General features: G+C 35.8%; 1 protein-coding gene across 2 annotated transcripts in view; it reads right to left on the reverse strand.

Annotated features, from left to right (window-relative positions):
- Window positions 1-572: 572 nt before the first annotated feature.
- Window positions 573-19582, reverse strand: part of LOC127511066 (NACHT, LRR and PYD domains-containing protein 12-like) — an 83752-nt gene continuing 64742 nt past the window's right edge. For both annotated transcript variants that reach the window (XM_051891460.1, XM_051891459.1), the window contains exons 7-8: window positions 4480-4526; window positions 573-4159 (exon numbers count right to left, since the gene is read on the reverse strand). In XM_051891460.1, the coding sequence (XP_051747420.1) occupies window positions 3639-4159; window positions 4480-4526 (568 nt within the window). In that variant the 3' untranslated portion in view covers window positions 573-3638. The remainder of the gene's footprint in view (window positions 4160-4479; window positions 4527-19582) is intronic.

Below are 19582 nucleotides of genomic sequence, written 5' to 3' on the forward strand. Positions count from 1 at the left end.
ATATTCATTTTATATTAATCTTATATTTGAAATACATCATAAGTCTATTTTCTATGTCTGATAAGTATTTGATAGATGGGTTCAAGTACACTACGAGTGGTAACTAAATACATTTTTTTAAAATACAGAGATAGTATGTTAAAAGCACATTTTAGTTCATATTCATGGTGTCTCAAAATAGCACAGTTGAGTACACTTAGATGTTCTTAAGATTATCTTAAGTACTAAAGAAGTGCTTTTAGTATATTAAGTACAAAATTAGTGCACGAAAATAGAGCACTGAGTACATTATGGAAGTGTACTGAAATAAAGTGTATTTTACTGCACTAAATATTATTTAAATTGTGCTTTTTGGACACACTTAATATATTAAAATTATACTATATTAAGTGCATATTAAATGTATTATTTTGAAACAACTTGAAGTATAATAAGCGTATTTCAAGACGTACTTAAGGTCAATTTTAAGCTATTTGCAATATATTAAATACATTGGAATTGTGTTAAAATGGACCCATTGTAAGTACATTATCACTGATATTGATATTTGAAGCAATAAAGCAACCTGTGAGTATTACAGGGTATCTTGTATATTGATAATTTTGGTTTACCAAAAACAGAAACAATTAAAAAATAAACTTTTACATGAATGACTCAAAGGAAGCACAAATTAGACACCTGCACTGGAAAAAATCAACAACAAAAAAAAAAAAAATCAAAAGTTGAGAAAACTTAAGTTTAAGGCAACAAACTTCAGCAGATTTTTGAGTTTTCTCAACTTGTTGTATTCAGTTTCAAGATTGAAAGAATCACTCTCTATTAGGCCTGATTAAAAAAAAATCTCTATAACAGAGGTGATACGTCATTAAAACACACTCTTCTTTGCTTGTCTCTACACTAAGATTTCAGTTTTTTTAATTTTTTTTTTATTTATGCAAACAGCATATATTTTCTTTATGCAAACAGCAACTAAAAACTTACCAGTAACTTCTGCGTGCAGCATCTTAATCTGATCGCGTCTGATTGGTCAAATTGAATATAGCTGCATTGAAAAAGACGTGCTGTTACACTTTGTATCAAAAATACGACTGGCACAGAAAAGTAAAGTTAATTACATACAAATCTTAACTGGAGTCACAAAATAACGGGGTTCCAAAAGCCACACGAAAGAAAAACTGAGATATTTTAATGTATCATATCCCTCCGATGAAAGACGATTCACCAAAACTGTTCACGTTTCAAAAAGTCATCGCAAAAAAAAGTAATGATGAATCGCGTGGTCTCTTCCAAGTGCTCTAAAGTGACACGATCACTCTAGTCTATATAATTTAACAGTTTAAATTTAGTCTTTTATTAACATTAAAGGCACATAGGCTACGTATGCACAGCATATCTGGTAAACAGCTTCTCTCAGGTGAGAGGCTGCAGCTCATTATCATAAGAACCAATCAGAGCTGTTCCATGACCTTGGAACCAATCAGGTTTCGTCACGTGTGTTACACTTGTTGATTAAATTTAAACACAAGTAAATATATAGGGATTTTTTAAACATCTTTAGAAAATTGATTTATGATGCATTTCAAATAATATGATGTTGAAATCCTTGTGGGAATTCCAGTAGTACTCTATTACAATTAACATATGTAATGGACAACAGCCTTAAGTACAAATAAGTAAAACTGAACAACATATTAATTTTAAATATGCTTATGGCAATGCTTAATAATAGTTGACAAATGTTTATAATACATTAAGTTGGTACATTGTAAATCTTAAAATGTTTTTCAAAATATCTTTATTTTGAAAATATTAAAATTCTAAATATATAAATATTTAAAATAGGCTATATTGCAGTAGACCTACACATGGTTATTAAGTACATTTTAACCCACTTAAAGCTCAATCCTTTTGCTATTTTCTTAAAGTACATATAAAAAATACTTTAAGTAAGAGTAACATAACTATATGTTTTCTGTAAATACACTAACTTCACTAAAATTATTCTTGTGTTTAGCATATTTTTTAAAAGTGTATCAAAGCATATATTTATTACCAATGTACTTCTAGTAAAGTGTTTAGAAATTTATTAAAAGTATGCTTGTATTTAGCATATTCTTTAAAAATTTAACTAAGTATATATTTATTACCAGAACACTTCTAGTATACTGTTTGGAAATATATTAAAAGTGTGCTTGTTTTCAGAATATGTGTTAAAGTGTAACTAAGCATATATTTATTACCAACATACTTATAGAATACTTTTTTTGAAATATATTAAAACTATGCTTGTGTTTAGCATATTTCTTAAAAGTTTAACTAAGCATATATTTACTACCAAAGTACTTCTAATTTACTTTTTAGAAATATATTGAAATGCAATTCAAAATATTTTTAATGCACTTCTAATAAGCATGTTGGGAATACAAATGTTTTATTAACAACTTGCATTTCAAGTATATTTTTAATACATTTAATACTAGGCCTTTTTCACCTGCAAATTTACTTGTAATTAATTTTTACTGTATTTTTCATGAAAATCCATTAAAATAGAACTTAGTGATAGTATACACAAAAACCCAGTACAATTTTATGTAAAGCATTCATAGCACACTTTTAAGAAATGCACTTATAAAACACTATATTTGGTTTACTTTTTCTGAATACACTAAAAATCATTTGAAGTGTTAGTGCTAATTAGTGCATTTATATTAAGTAAGTATAAGTATAGTTAAGTACCACAGTTGGGAAAATGTACTTATAACTAGTACATTAGTAATATATTTGTATGAAAATCTATGTCATTTAAATTTAGGATTATTATATAAAAGTCTACTAAGATTGAACTAATTTTAAAGCATTGAAAGCACACTTTTAAGAAATGCACTAAAAAACTATTTAAGAGTTTGTGCTAATTATATGCATTTATATTAAGTGTACTTAAGTAGCACAGTTGGGAAAATGTACTAATAACTAGTACATTAATAATATATTTGTAATAAAATGAATTTCATTTAAACTTAGGATTACTATGTAAAACATTACTATGTAACATTTTTAAAGCATTTAAAGCAAACTTTTAACAAATACACTAATAAAACTCCTCTGTATATTTTTGTGGTAGAATACTTTATTTCATTGCACTAAAAATCAATTTAAGTAGTAGTGGTATTTAGTATACTTTTCCAAGTGCAGTGAAGTACTACTGAAGTATAAATATACTTTGAATTAGTGTATTTATAGTGTATAACTTTGACACTTTTATTTAGCACCAAAATAAAGAATGTACTACAAATGTACTTGCTTGTATTTAAGTATTTTTTTTAATGCACTCAAGTATACTTTTTTTCACCTGGGTACAGTTCCTGGTTCCTGTGTCTCTATTGCTCTCATTAATTCCCATAGCAACCCTCATTTGTAACCATGAAAACTCATCACCATCAGTCTCTTGTTATCTAGTGTATTTAAACCCTCAGTCATGTTTATTGTCTTGTGTTAATGTTTCCTGCTGGTGTTTATTAAATGTAAGTGTTCGTCCTCTTATCTTGGATCATCTAGTCAAGCCAGTGTGTGACTGTTACTGATTTATCATGAGCTCAAAGCATTATGGGTAGAATCTCTCCACAGTCTGTTCTGATTTATTAACACAGTTTCACTGATGATCCAGTATAAACCCCAAACCCAGGATAGAGCGGTTGAGTGAATGTGGTCTTGAATGTAAGGATAAGGATCATTGTGTCTCCAGAGACGCTGTAGAAGGACAGAGTTCCTGCACTGTGATCCACATACACTCCTACTCTCCTGCTGATGGACTCTACAGGGAGAACAGTCTCTATGTTTTTGTGCATGAATGAGTATCTGGAAGAAGTGCAGTTCAAACTCCAGGACTGATTATTACGTCCAAACAAACACTCTTTACCCGATCCCCTCCTCCTGATGCTCTTATATGACACTGAGATAGACACACCATCACTCCACTCAATCTCCCAGTAACAGCGTCCACACACACTCTCACTACACAACACCTGCCACCAATGATCAAATCTGTCTGGATGATCAGGATACGGCTGCTCTGTGTCAGTGACAGTAATCACTCTGTTCCTCTCAGACAGACAGAGGAGTTTATGTGCTGTGTTCAGATCCAGAGTGAACTGATGGGAATCTGATGGAGATAAAACAGAAATCAATCTATTTTTTTATTGTACACTGTAAAAATTGTTTTTACAGAAACTTTCTATTAAGTCTTCCGTTCAGATCTGACCAGTTTAGGATTTTTTTTAAGAATTCGTATTACAGAAGCAAATCTTAACTTGATTTAGGATTGTTATCATATCTTACAAAATCTCATTTTATCTGTAGTTCGGAAATCTTGAGTTCGGTACTCAACTCTCTGGTCTTTTACTAAGCAACCAACAAACGTGTGTGAGAGAGACTGTGTGTGTGTGTGTGTGTGTGTGTGTGTGTGTGAGAGAGTAGACGTACGTTTGTGTAGTCCTGCTGTAATCCAGATCTCTCTTCCATGATCCACACTACAAAACACACAGTTAATCAGTAAACACGCACACACACACACTCTCTCACTCTCTCTTTCTCTTAATTTTCAATTCAATACAAATTTACTTCATTGGCATGACTTACACAGTATTGCCAAAGCAGTGGCCATTACATAAGCAATGAACAAATAATGATTATATAATGCATAAACAAAATAAGAATAAACAAATATTTTTAATAAAAATAATAATAATAAAAAAGATTAAGACAATGTAAAAAAAAAAAAAAAAAAAAAAAACTACATACATTAAGAATATTTCTGATTCTAGTTTTGTCCACTGGTTGCTGTCTCTCTTAGATTGTGGCAAGCTGTTACGTATTTTGCTGCTGTTTCAATTAAGTTGGATTTTTCTCCCAGAATATTATTTATTTTTTCTGTATTTGAAGATGCTGTAAAATTTGGTTCTAGTAGTTGGAATTTAGTAAAATAGTCTGATCGAATGTTGAGATAGTGGTCACAGTGCAGCAGGAAGTGTCTCTCTGAGAGCACAGTGAACACAGTCTCTGCTCTCGCGGCTGCCATCTCTGCCTGTGCCGTCCTCTCTCTACAGCTAGGCTATGATCAATCAGCCTGTATCTGGTTAGGGTCTTTCTCACTTTGTTCTTTAACACAGCTCAGATATTCTGCTGGTTTGTAGTCTCTTTTTAGTTGTAAATAGAGTTCCATCTTCTTTTGTAATTTAGTGGTATTTTTCCAATAGTTGATGTAATTTTGTTTTTGTAATTGAACAATTTGTTTGGGCCGGATTGTGCTGTGTAGGTTTGGCTGTAGTTTCAGCACCAGCTGTGATAAGGCGCTCTTGATCAGGTTTTGCTCCTGACACTGCAGAGCTTCTGCCTGGTATGAGTTTGGATCACTGTATTTAAGGTGCTGGTAGAATTTCAGAGCTCTTTTTTGGATGGTTATCAATAAAGGGTATTGTCCTAATTCAGCTCTGCATGAGTTGTTTGGTGTCGCTGTTTACTTTTAAGATGCTTTTACAAATTTGAGTATTGTAGCGAATTAAATCAAAGGGGAAATATTAATAATTATTTATAACTCATGATTATTAATTATGATTAATTATGAATATGTAAATCAGTTAATCAGATGAACTGGATGCAGCTACATTAAGATTAATATTACAATCAATTAACCTGTTCGTCCAGTGAACACTCAGTGTTGATTGTTTATTAATTCTAAGAAATGTTCATTTCCAGGTTATGGAAAAACAACATTCGTATTGTACAGTACTACTCAGAGCATGTAGTCAGGATCTAAATCACTTAAGAGGCAATTTATTAGCAGACGGAGTCAGAACCAAACATGTATTGTGCACAATCTTTATTAACTCACAAACACATAACTAAACTAACAAACACATAACATACACGCAGGTCACACACATACGTAGGTAAGAATGAGCAATGATAGAGTGGAACCGGGAATGGAGCTATAGGAAAAAGTCCAAGACAATCTGGAAAAGAATCATCAGTTTCCTCAGTAATAAAGCACCTTTGCTGACAAAGGTAAGTTTTACAAATCAATACTAAATCGCTGTTTAGTGTTCAAATGTACGATACTTGCAAGATGCCTCTAGGCTGAGGAGCATCGGATCTGCAGGCTGGGTTGTACTCTTGATGGTTCGGTCCGAAGTTGTTGCCAGTATCTTCTGCGTTAGATGAAGTACTATGAAACAACTTATAGATGAGCACATGGCCAGGTTGTAGGCCTACAGGCCTGCAGCAAGAAGGGGGTCTCTTCAGTCGTCCAAGAAGCAAGGAAAGAGAGGGAGTGGCATTGTTCACTGGCTTTTAACCTCTGGTCAACATCACACCTCTTAGTTGTTGACCGGACCAATGAAGATGTTGTATTTCCGGGCGACAGCACGCCTCCTGTCAGGGCTTTTACAACCAAGCAAGATTAACTGGCTGAGTTTTTGAATAAGAACTATTAAAGATTCTTGTAATACTGATGTGTTGCAAAGGTATGGACATACTGTAATGAAGGGTTGACAGAGTGGGGATCCATTTGCAGCTTTTATTAAGATAATCACCAATGCAGACGGGCAAGGGCAAAGACATAAACAGGGACAGGCAATGGTCGAGGCAGGCGGCAGACAAACAGAGTCGGGTCACAGGCAGAGATCAGGGCAGGCGGCAAGCAAACACAGTCCAGTACACAGGCAAAGATCAGGGCAGGCGGCAGAGAATCACAGGGAATAAACAGTCCACAAGAAAACGATCAGAAATGATCACCGGGGCAAATCAAGACTTCACGGGGTGGGGGTGCCTTAAATAGTGTGAGTGTGATGAGGTGCAGGTGTGTGCGCAATCAGTCCCAGGAATGAGGGCCTATGGGAAACGTAGTCCGAATGGAAAACAGTCAATATTCAGGTGACGGCTCCCTCCAGTGGTGCGGAGGAGGAGGCGCGGGAGCCACATTCGTGACACATACCGCATACACAAGCATTTAAATCTTCTCAATACGAACCCATAGACACTAAACATGGCATAATTGAAGTTACCTTAAATGTATCATAAAACATGCGAATACAATGAGTGCAATACAACAACAGCAATAATGGATACCATTTCCTAGGGATGTGCATGTTCATTTATAGAACGGTCTGTCTATAAATTAATGCAGGAAAGTCTGTGTTATGTAGGGATAATACAGGAAAGATGCACGTTTCTGTGTCTCTTCTCTGCTCTTCCATGTGGCAACCACATTCTTTAGCGCAATAAAACTTGTAACTGAGAACTTCTCGGGGGATGGGGGACAGGCCCCAGAGTGCTTTAAACAATTATTGGTTACCTATAACAAATAATTGTGTCTGATTTGTCTCAGTCGTTACAGATGCAACAATACAACCATGATTTTAACGAGAGGTCAAGAGAAGACAAGGCTGAAATGTATGTTGAAGACAAAAGATTCATCAAGATTGCAGAAAAGTCAATCAAGTTGAAAGATGGACATTACACTCTTGATCTACCCCTTCAGGAAAGATGACACAGTGCTGCCTAACAATTATCAAGTGGCAGAACAGAGATTTCAAAGTTTGAAAAGAAAGTTCATAAGGAATGAACAATTCAGAGCAGACTATACTGAATTTCTAACAGAAGTCATAAATAAGGGCTATGCTGAAGTGGTGCTGCAACAAGAGCTGAAAAGATCAGATGGTAAATTGTGGTACATCCCACATCATGGTGTATACCATCCGCAAAAGCAGACCATTAGAGTAGTCTTTGACTGTGGTGCTACCTTTCAAGGTATATCCCTCAACTCAGAACTTCTTCAGGGTCCTGACCAGCACAATTTTCAATGTCCTCACCAGATTTCGCCAAGAGCCTGTAGCGGTTATGACAGATATCAAAGCAATATTCCACCAGGTCAGAGTGTCAAAATCAAATGTTGACTTCTTGCGATTCCTCTGGTGGCCAGGTGGTGATGTCAGTATGCCTGCTGTGGAACATCGAATGGTGGTACATCTATTTGTGGTGGTCTCATCCCCCAGTTGTGCTAACTTTGCTCTAAGGCACACAGCCAAAGATAACAAAGACTGTTTTCGAACTGAGGTGATAAGCACTGTTGAGAACAACTTCTATGTAGATGATTGCTTGAAGTCACTTCCAAAAGAGCATGAAGCAGTAGAGCTGGTAAAAGACCTAACATCTCTCTGTCAAACAAGAGGATTCCACCTCACAAAGTGGGTGAGTAACAGTCGCACTGTTCTTGCGCACATTCCAAAAGAAGACTGACCTCTGAATGTAAAGGAATTGGATCTCATTTGAATGGCGAGGCAGATCTTATGCTCTATGATGAAGAACTACAAACACTCTTTTGTGAGATAGAAGCAATCTTGAAAGACCTATTACCAAACTTTGCCTGCTAGTAGAAGATGCAGAAGATTAGGTCTGAACCATAGAAGTGATAACTGAATAAAGATGAATATTAATTTTCTTGTATAGGCATATTTGGCTCCATTTACATCTAATTTATTGTAATTGATGCTTTAACCCTCAATTAGGGGTCGGGTGTAGGAGCCATAGTTACTAGTTTATTTAATTTTTATCAATTTGTTCATTTAAATATAATTCTGTTGTTGTATTGTTAATTGTTTATTTCTTTGAGTGTGTGCCCTCTATAGGTGAGAGAAATGTTTAAAAGGATATGCCACCCCTGACAGGATGGGGCGCTGCTGCAAGAGCATACAGTTTTTTGACCGTACAAAAAACTCAAGTGGCCTTTGAGTTGTTTGTTTGTTTGTTTTATGATACAAGGCATCTTTATTTTTGATTTAATAAACTTCAGTTATCGTTTTGAAACATCAACAATCCTCTTTGGATCTATTCATGCTACTTTTCACGCGTCAGAAATATTGCATCATCACCTCTCACAGTGGCCAAGAAACAAGGGACAAAATTGGAAATTTGAAGCTTGTTTTGCCGCTACAGCCTATATAACATATCATAATATAATATCATTTGACAGTGGTAGTAAGTAGCCATGTATGGTTTTACCTGTGGTTACCTAGTCTCACTGTGAGAATATTTTCACTTAAGCCTAATAATTAATAAAATAATTTTTACCAATAAGACCCCCCCAGCCCACCTCAACTTTTTGATTTGATAATCCGGCCCTCAAATGAAACTACTTGAAGAGCCCTGCTGTATGTCATTGATTCAGAGATGCTAGGGGGGACTATGGAAAAACTATACACACATTCAGTGATGCCACAGCAACATTTAGGTCATTTCTCTTTTAAGGTAATCTTTCTTTTGGTAACACTTTAAAGGCTTAATTCACCCAAAAATGAATTTTCTGTCATTAATTACTCACACTCGTATCATTCCACACCTGTAAGACCTTCAATCATCTTCAGAACACAAATTAAGATATTTTTGATGAAATCCAAGGGTATCTGATCCACACATAGGCAGCAACATCATTGCACCTTTTGAGGTCTAGAAAAGTAGTAAAAACATGGTTAAAATGGTCAACGTGACTACAGTAGTTCAACTGTCGTGTCTCTCAAATAATGACTCTGGATTCAAACTGTATTAACGTGTTTTCGTTTACTTTCTTTAGGCAATGTTATACATACATACAACTCACTGGCGCTTCCTAGTTGCCATCTCGTGACATCATATCACTCACGCCAACCTAGAACACCATAGCAACATCACCACAAACCTTAATGTTATGAAGCAACGAGAATACTTTTTGTGTGCAAAAACAAAACTAAAATAACTTTACAAATTTGTCTGTCCCGTCATTCTGCTACGTTGTTTACATTCAGCGCTTCCATGTTTACATCTGAACACGGGCTCGGTATTGGCCAGCTCTGGTCACGTGAGCCGCACGACGCATGTGTGTGATACTGACACAGAAGCCGGCCAATAATGAGCCCGCGTTCGGACGTAAACACTGAAGCTCTGCAATGAAAATAATGTAGCAGAATGACAGGGGGCAGACGAATTTGTTAAATAAAGTTATTTTTGTTTTGTTTTTGCGCACAAATAGTATTCTCATTACTTCATAACATTAAGGTTGAACCACTGTAGTCATGTTGACTATTTTAACCATGTTTAACTACCTTTCTGAACCTCAAAAGGTGCAGTGATGTTGCTGCCTTTGTGTGGATCAGATACCTTCAGAATCATCAAAAATATCTTAATTTGTGTTCCGATGATGAACGAATGTCTTACGGGCGTGGAAAGACATGAGGGTGAGTAATTAATGACAGAAATTTCATTTTTGGGTGAACTAACCCTTTAAAGTCTCATTTGTTAACATTTTCAAATGTATTTCTTATTATGTTAGTTACTTCTACATAAACTATAGTATTTTTTATTCATCTTTACAAATGTTAGTTAATAATATCATGACTGTTTGTTGTTTTTACTTATTTCTTCACAGTGCGTTAACCCATGTTAATAAGTAAACCAATTGATTTAAAACATTAATTTGCAAATGTTGAACATAACATTAACATAAAAATGCTGCAGAAGTATTGTTGCTTTATTTTAACTAATTTAGTTAACCAGTGTTATCTAATGAAACATTAGATAACATTGGTTAATTAAATGATTAACATTTTTTAGAATGGTATACAGTTTTACAAAGTCATAATTCGTAAGCCATCTACTAGCCATCTAACATCTGGTTTTGACAACTAGTAGTTGTAACTACTAGTTGTAAGTTATAACCATTAGATGTAAAATTATGTTATTAACACGAAATAATTATTTTAGATTTCTGCAACACACCAAACATGGATGACAAGAGTGAAGGACAAGGTTATGGCTTATCAATTTGAAGGTAAGAAAAATAGAGCCTTTTATAAAAATAACCAGAATTTTACCATTTTGAGATCACGCACACAGCACCTTTTGAGAAGACTACTTTCTCCTGTCTGCTCACTAGTCACTCTGGTCAGTCCCGGCCTAGTCCTGTCATGTCAATCTCCGATCTGCTCTGGTCTCTGCCCAGTTAACCATGCCTACAGTGCAACCCTCTCTGGCCTCGGATGTCTACAGGTTTTGGACTCGCGTCTCAAAGTTTCTGCACTTGCATCTCTCCTCTGGATTTGTTGATCTTTCCTGGACTCATTCTGGTTGCCAATCTTTTCACCCGGCCTTCGACTATGCTCCACCTGTCAGCCATAGCCAGTGGACAGCCATATATCAGCCATATATACGTGAACATGGGAAGTCTTGCAAAATCTCTAGAGACTTAAGAATAAACATGACGGACGATAGGCAGGGAAAAATTGTTTTGATAGTGTTTGGAATGATTTTGGTATGTTTTACAGGACACGTTGTATAAACACTCGTGCTGTTGCCACAAATCGACAAGCTGATCCTCCATCTCTGCTGTCCAAATCCATTTAACTTTGTGCTGTGCCATGACTGCGTTTGTTATGCTTCTGTCTTCTGTCAGCTCACTTTCTGATTGGATATTGTTTCGTTTCATGTGATAATCTCCAGAACGTGCAAGCGTTTGTCCTCAGGGTTCCCCCACACATAAGGATTTATGATTGTAAATATTCAACGTTGAATATTTATGATTGTCGATCGGGGTAGCTCCGACGTTCTTCCGAGCAGATTCAGTCGCTCAAAATCAGCCTGATTATCTTGTGGTGTGTACCCAGCATTAGTGACGGACCAAAAAGAGTTCCCAAAGCCACCAGAAGGCAAGTCTGCAACCTTTTAATGGATGTCAATGGAGAAGAGGCTTCACTACACTGAATAAACCGCTTTTGTGAGGAAACAGCTTATTTAATTGACTGCCTGTCTGCTAATCTTCAACATGTTCTAAGCTAAACAATTCTTTTTTGGGGATCGATATGTAGATTTTACTATGATAAAAAGGTTTATAAAGGTTTAGGTTTTTGAACTCATTTATGGCATAACCATGGTATTTTACAGTAATATTAAGTGATATTTAAAAAAAAAAAATACAGATGTTTTCTTTATTTGGCTTATAAGTTATGATAAGACGTATATTGTAATGACTATTATAACTGCATGTATGTATATGACACTATGCATTTTAATGAATAAAGAGAAAACGAATAACTTAAGTATAAATACTGTGTTATATTGTATGGTGTTTATTGAAAATAAAAAAATGAAGTGTTCTTTCTTTCCAGATTAGACTTGTACTGTAATGATTTGACTGCTGTGTGCCTAATGATGATGATATATAACGCTTTTTATGATTTAATGCTTTTTTATGAGTTTTTTTTCTGAGCGACACACAAAAAAGTAAAGACTCGTAACTCCAAAACTGTAGCAAGGAGAGTCAAAAGTTTGGTATTTTTTTAAAGGAAACTTTTTAAATAATTAAAAAAATGTTGTTTTTTTTAATTTGAATATTTTCATGCTGAGAAACTGCAAATAAACAGCAAAAAAAAAAAAGTGGAAAAAAGGGAAAATGTACATATCTTTCTAATTTGATGGAATGGATCTAGATCAAATTTCATGGTGATTGCATGAAGAAATCAAAAGTTACAGCAACAAAGGTAGGCATTTTTTATTTTTTTGGTTTTCTGAGTGACATGCACACAAATAATGACTCAAATCACTAGCAGGGAGAGTCAAAAGGTTGGTATTGTTTGAAAGAAAACTTTTTACATTTTAAGAAACAAGAAATTAAATTACATTTGGACATTCTCGTGCTGAGAACCCGCTAATAAAGTAAAAAAAAAGTTTGCTCAAGGGAAATTTTACATATATTTCATATTTGACATGCAATAACTCAGAAAGGAAATAAGGTAGGAGGACAAATTTTTTTGGTGATATTCCTCTATATGTGACCTGTGTCTGGATTAAATTTCCTGGTGATCCCATAAAAAAAAAAAAAAAATCATAAGTTACAGCATTTGGAACCAAGGTAGCCTTTTTGTTTATCCATTGGCGCCCCCTATGGGCATTTTTAAAATTGTTCTTTCACGTGGAGTAACATGACAGACACGGGATTTTGTTTATCTTGGACTCATTTCAATTGGGAGAATCCACTGTAAGTAATGATGTGCCGTTTTCTACAATCTATGCATGTTTCATAAAGTTATAAGAGGAAATGCCAAGTGACAGCTTGATTTTAATTTTAGTTAGCATCTGTGGGCCTGTGGGGTTTTATGTTGTGATCGGCTTATTGGATTATGCTGATGTTGGACTCATTTTAATCGTGAGAATTTGCTGCAAATAATGATTTTCCACAATCGGAGCATGTTTCTTGAAGTGACAAGCTGAAACGTGACATAAATGCTGCATTGGTTTATTATTTACATATGCGTCTTGTGGGGCTTCACATACAAAAACTTGTTCAAGTTTAGTCAAAGCCCACATTGGAGAACATAGTACAAAAAAGTTAATGAATTATGATTTTTTTAAAAATTGTTTTTCAGGCAGTACTTAGGAGTTAAAATTGGCTACATTCATTGTAAAGTTCAGACTCTTCAAATGACACCTATTTTGTGATGATCTAGGCAGGAGTTTTGAAAAATAGGATTTTTTTTTATAGCTAGGTGGCGCCCGCGAGCTGTACACTCTGTTTTAGAGTGATGACATGGATCAGCACTCGTTAAGAGCTGAACAAATTGGTTGCATTAAAAAGCTGAGTTTCTAAGCTTTAAAATGATACATATTGTGTGTTATTCCTGTCAGTGGTTGCTTATTAATTTGATTATTCATTTTTTCGCGGTGGGGGGGTGGTGATGTACCACTGGTGGGACACTTCAGCTTAAGGGGTTAATGAATGAAGATAAAAAAACAACAACATAATTTTAATGAATTAAATATGTATTAAATTACAATTAAGTTTTAGTGAAATCTTAAATGTGATTTAAAGTCGGCATGAAATCAAAATCTACCCTATTTACTTTGTTATTGTGTGCATATTACTAGTCTTGTGGTAAACAATTAATCCGTGCAAGTTAATACACAGAAAGAAATTGTTTGTCACAGTAATCTTTAATCAAAATCTGAAAAGTTACTTCCGGTCTGGAATGGTGTTCCTTCTCTGATGACGTCAGTTTGACGGCTTGGGTTGAAAACGCTTAAACCACTCCCCTCCAACCGTTAGTCTGCTATGAGCGAGAGATGGAGAGGAGGAGCGCTAAAGTAAAACCCTGCCCTCTATTCAATATTCCGTTTCACTTGGAAATACGTCACAACACTGGAGAAAAGATGTTTGCAACTTCCGGTTCATGCGGACTTTAATGCGCCCTGCAGTGAACTTTGCAGCTAATAGAGATCTTTTTTTCCGCTCAGTAAAGCATATTCCACAAGCAATGCAGCCCTACCTTTACATTTACGAGTTGTTGCGGGAGAGGGAAAATAAGCTTTAAGACCACTATTTACGGGTGTTGTAGTCCTTAGCGAGATGCTTCATGGGTAATGTAGTTCAGATCAAGCGTGCTCGTGTGAAAAAAATGTTCTCTCGCTGTGCTGTGCAAAAAGGAAGATTCTCCGTTGTTTTTCTGTTACCTCATTCAGGTCGATCCACCCAGGAGTTATTGTGAACTGTAACCCTGAAAACTTTACCCTGCAAGAATCAGTAAAATTGCATATATTGGTAAACTTTGTTCCACTCATCATTGCCCGAACGCGAACTAACGAGCTGTTACACCCCGCTGTGAATGGCCGAAGCGGAGCAAGTAACAGAGTGATATAAGTAAGCAATAAGGTACTCAAGGCTGTGCTCTATCATAAATAAGTCAAGGCTGAAGAGTGGAAAAAATAGCCCCTGACCGTGAACAGCAACAGAAGTTACATTATTACGCCATTAGATGGTGGCAAGGCTGTCTTATGAGTGTGTCAGTAGCGAAGACTTTTACATTGAAAAGACTGAACTGTTTTGAAAACACAACAAGATGCAACTGTCAGTCACAGGAAAATCCCTTGACTGTTAAAAGGACAAGATAATACATCAAACATTTTAACAGATGTTTTATTATGAACATAGGACTGACCTGAAGGAAAATGCTAAATCTGAATGCAGGTAATAAATTCATTCAATTGATCTCTTTCTCACAATACTTTTCTACATAATACAGTAAGCTTCAATGAACAATATCAATTGAGAACATAAAGTTTACATTGCTAAGAGTGGTTGCTAAGGGTGTTGTGTAGTGATACAGAGAACCATTGAGTGAAGCCATCATAGCCTTTTTTTATTATGAATAAAACACAGCTATTGACCAATCAGAATCAAGGACAGGAACTAACCATTTTTCAATTCCAAATATATATAAAATCTTAAGGCCCCGTTTACACTAATGCGTTTTAACGATTCTTGTCTATACCAGCATTTCCACTGCATTTTAGAAATGCTCTCCATCTACAATACTCGACGGACATTGGGCATGCGCATCTAAGTGTAAACAGTTGCGTCTTGCATATGTAGGCAGCTTCAGTATTATAAAATGCAGAGTTTAAATGGACAATGGCTGTTAAAAAGGACCACAAAGTCAGCAAAGCATGCAGTTCCATCTCCATGTTATTGTTTACACGGTCATTGAAGCTGGTATGTTACAGAGCTGTTGACAGAGACTCTGGGCTGCTTTTCCCAAAAGCATTGTAAGTTGACCGTACAGCCATCCAATGGTCTCTACAATCAATTTAGGTTTATGCTTTAGGTTTATGATGCTTTTGGAAAAACCGCCGCTGTAGTATGAGCGACAGGCGTAACCATACCAAAACTTATGCTTTACGGAACTAGTGTAAACCAGTGAAAATGCGCTAGTGAAAATGGAGCCTTAGTCACAAGACCAACATGCTAATCCACAAGAAACTTTGTGTAATGTAAACTGTAACTGTCATAAAACTTTGGCTAGTGACGTCACTGCCATTATATGATAGTATGAGGTGCCTCACATGATCCAAGTTAGTCGTTTTGCTTTCTCCAATGGTAAGAGACAGACCCTCTCATCTCCCTATAATAAGACAATCTCTGAATTTCCTTTGCTTTCTGTTCTTCAGCACAAAATCGATCTCCTGCTACTGTTCCTATATCTTCAACATTGTCATAGCGACATGGAAGTGCTCAACTATGAGGCACCGGTCTGGACAAAAGGGAAGCAAATGCTGCGAGAGCAAGTGACAGTGTTCGAGAGAGACCGGCGGCGTTTCTCAAGTAGTGTTGTCAAAAATATCGATATTTTGATACGTACTGATACCGAAATATATGAAATGATTCCAATACTCCTTTCTGCAGTATCGATACACAGATACCAGCTGTGCCTTCTTGCTCTCCTCTCCGACAGCTAATTGACACGCACCCGCCTCCTCTCATTCAGTCGTCTCATTCGCTCCGGTTAAATAGTGTTGGTGTGACCGGGTCTGAATTTCAACGCAGGATTGCACCTAATTCTGCTCATTCCCCAGATTAAATACACTAAAAAATAATGTCACAATGCCCATCTTGGTGAGTATTAACAGAGGCTATAGATATGGAAAGATGGTTCACTCTTATTAGTTATAAATGGGAGAATCTGCAACGTGCAATATGGCAGAATACGTCCCGCCTTCTAAGTAAAACAGTCAATCGCTGATTGATAAAGTCATTGGGTCACTGCAGCTGCCGTTAGAAGCGCGCTTAGGACTGCACATGCCCATTAGCTCGTCTAGCCTGAAAAATAAGCTTTTTTAATGCTATTTGAGCATAAGAAACAGCATTTATGGGACAGTTTTTTTCAGATTTTTTTGCTAATTAAAAATATATTATTTAATTGTGTGTTTGCCAAACAGTTGAGATTTCAGGATTTCCCCATTCAAATAGATAGGACTTGGTCTTGGATGGCTGAAATAGTTGCCCGGAGGCATTGCAAATATGGCCGCCGAGTCTACAGACTTTCCTTGAAAGGGACTTTGGTATAAACGTAAACAGCCGTAAAAAGTATGTGAATGTGTATTTCGATCTGTGCCTGTGTCAGGTCTCAAAGGGACAGCAGCCTAACAAATGTACCGCTCTCGATGTTGTTAATGTTAACCAAACAACAAAAGACAAAGAGAAAAATCACTTACTGCTCTTGACTGATTAATTTGTGTTTAATTGATTAATCTGTATTTAATTTTTACAATGAAGATGATCCAGTGTTATTTTAAATTTGATTACTTTGTTTCTTTATTCAGTTTCTTACCTGAATACTACTGTTAGACCTACCTGAAAAAAATAAAGCAGCCCATTTCATTTTTATCTTTATTCTATTGTATTTATTTGTGCTATTGTTAGTAATTTGTTTATCTGTTCTTGTTTTATTACTGTTTACTTGTCATTTTAGAATTCAATTTACCATTTGAAATCAAGCTTCCTTGTGTTGTGTGTAAGTTATTGCAACAAAATTACCCCATTTTAAAAACAAATAAATTGAGTTAGGAAATTTTTTTGAGATAACTATAATGGTAATTGATCAGTTGATCAACTCCGCCACCAGAGGTCTCACCTGAATTCTGAGTTGATTGTTCACAGGTGTACCTCAGCAGCTAATCAATACGGCCTATATAAGCTCAGTGCTAAGTATTGTTGGTTTCACACTGTGCTTCTGAGCATTCTATGTTGGATTTCTCTCTTGGCTTTTGACTCTGGACTTTGAACTCTGGTTTTTGATCTTGGACTGCCTCTGTATGCTGCCTAACTGTCTTGTGTATGATCATTGCCTGATGTTAACCATTCATTATAACAAAATGAAATATAAAACACAACCCTGCCTCTTTTCGTTTACATTTTAAAAATCTGATTTAAAAAAAATACCAGAAGGACTAATGTTTGATCCCAATACTTTCCTTATTATTTAATGTTTGCAACACAGAAATGTAACTTACAGTGTAGTTGAAAAGACATGAGCGCTGCTCTCTCTGTATCAGCGGCAGCACAAAAACAGGTTTAAATATTTTGGTGTGATCATAATTTCAAAGGTTTAATAGACAAGGCAGAATCATTGTCATTTAGGAATAAGATCACGTGTGTGTTTGAATTGAGATTGCAATCATTTAATGAGTAATCGTGCATACATATGAGCCTATAGTCTATGTATTTTCGTATGTCATAGTGTACCAGACCTCAAAAGGTGTCCCAGGCCCAGGCAGCCCCACCGCTTATGCAATCCATGCCAAGGCTTTCTATGTGCCATACACAAAGGTGTCTAAATGTAAAATAAATTAAAAAAATAGCCTATTAAAACATTTGATCTAACCTTTTTATATTCATATCCAGTTGGGAGAAATATTTACTTTTTCTGGTAAAGACGGAACACAGCTGTTTGATTTACGATCTTGCTGTGCTTATTCCATTCATTCATGTATCATATCATATAAGGTTTAAATCATTGACATTTAAATATACATATCAAATAGTAGAACAAGTATGTAGTATTTTAGTGCATATATTACTCTTGCCAAGCTCTAATTTCTGAGACACATGGATAGGCAATAGCAGCGTGGCTATTTGATTTGTGCTTATTTCATTCATAGTGTTTACACTCATTCACTTCACACACTCATTGTGAAGTGACTTTAGGAGTTTATCTATAATATTGCGTTATGATCCCCTAGCTCACCTGTTATCCAGCAAACACAAAGAGTGACTGTGTCAGCTTCACCCGAATATTATTCAGCCAAAATATTCATTATCCAGTATATTATAATAAGGTATTTGGCTTCAGGCACATCCCTAATACACACAAACCCCATATATATGCCTGCATATGTACACACTCAACTATGGTGAATACGAATTAACACTCAGGTGTGTGTACTAGATAATCCACTGTGAAGGCCTCATCGACACGACAGTCAGTGGCACAGTTCCTCAACAAACCGTCCATACCGGCGTGATGAATACGATCCTCAACTGGATTGAACTGGAATAAATACTTTGAATGTTGCGATCCCATCGGACTTATGATAGCTCCCTGAATCATAACAAAGCACTGTTCGCCAGAGGAGAACTGGCCCGCCGACTAAACCTGGTTTCTCCCAAGGTTTTTTTCTCCATTTTAACACCTGTTTGCCACCTGTTGGAGTTTGGGTTCCTTGCCGCTGTCGCCTTTGGCTTACTTAGTTGGGGACACTTGACATTTGATATTTAACAGTGTTTTGATCTGCCTGCATTGACACCATTGTATGCAAACTGAACTGAGCTGGATGATGACATTACTGTTTACTCCAGTGCTGATATAGATAAATTAACTAAATTAATAACTATTGTTTCTTAAATCGGAATGAATCAATACCGAATTTACTTCAGATGGATACTGACACCATTTTCTTTAAGAGCTGCTGTGCAGCCAAAATTATATACCAGTTATCACTGTAAAGCTGCTTTGACACAATCTGCATTTTAAAAAGCGCTATATAAATTAAGGTGATTTAACTTGACTCAGGGGTTGGCGGTCGGCAATACCACCTCGTTTTTTTTCTTACCAGTGCGACTGAAAATACTCCGTCAATTTTGGACATTCAAATAAGTTATATATCATTAAAATCTGTGAAATATCTTCTTTTATTTGTGTACACAGTAAAAACAAAATGTTGTGCTTTTTGC

Source organism: Ctenopharyngodon idella, chromosome 4 (genome assembly GCF_019924925.1).
Source record: "Ctenopharyngodon idella isolate HZGC_01 chromosome 4, HZGC01, whole genome shotgun sequence".
Taxonomy (NCBI): domain Eukaryota; kingdom Metazoa; phylum Chordata; class Actinopteri; order Cypriniformes; family Xenocyprididae; genus Ctenopharyngodon; species Ctenopharyngodon idella.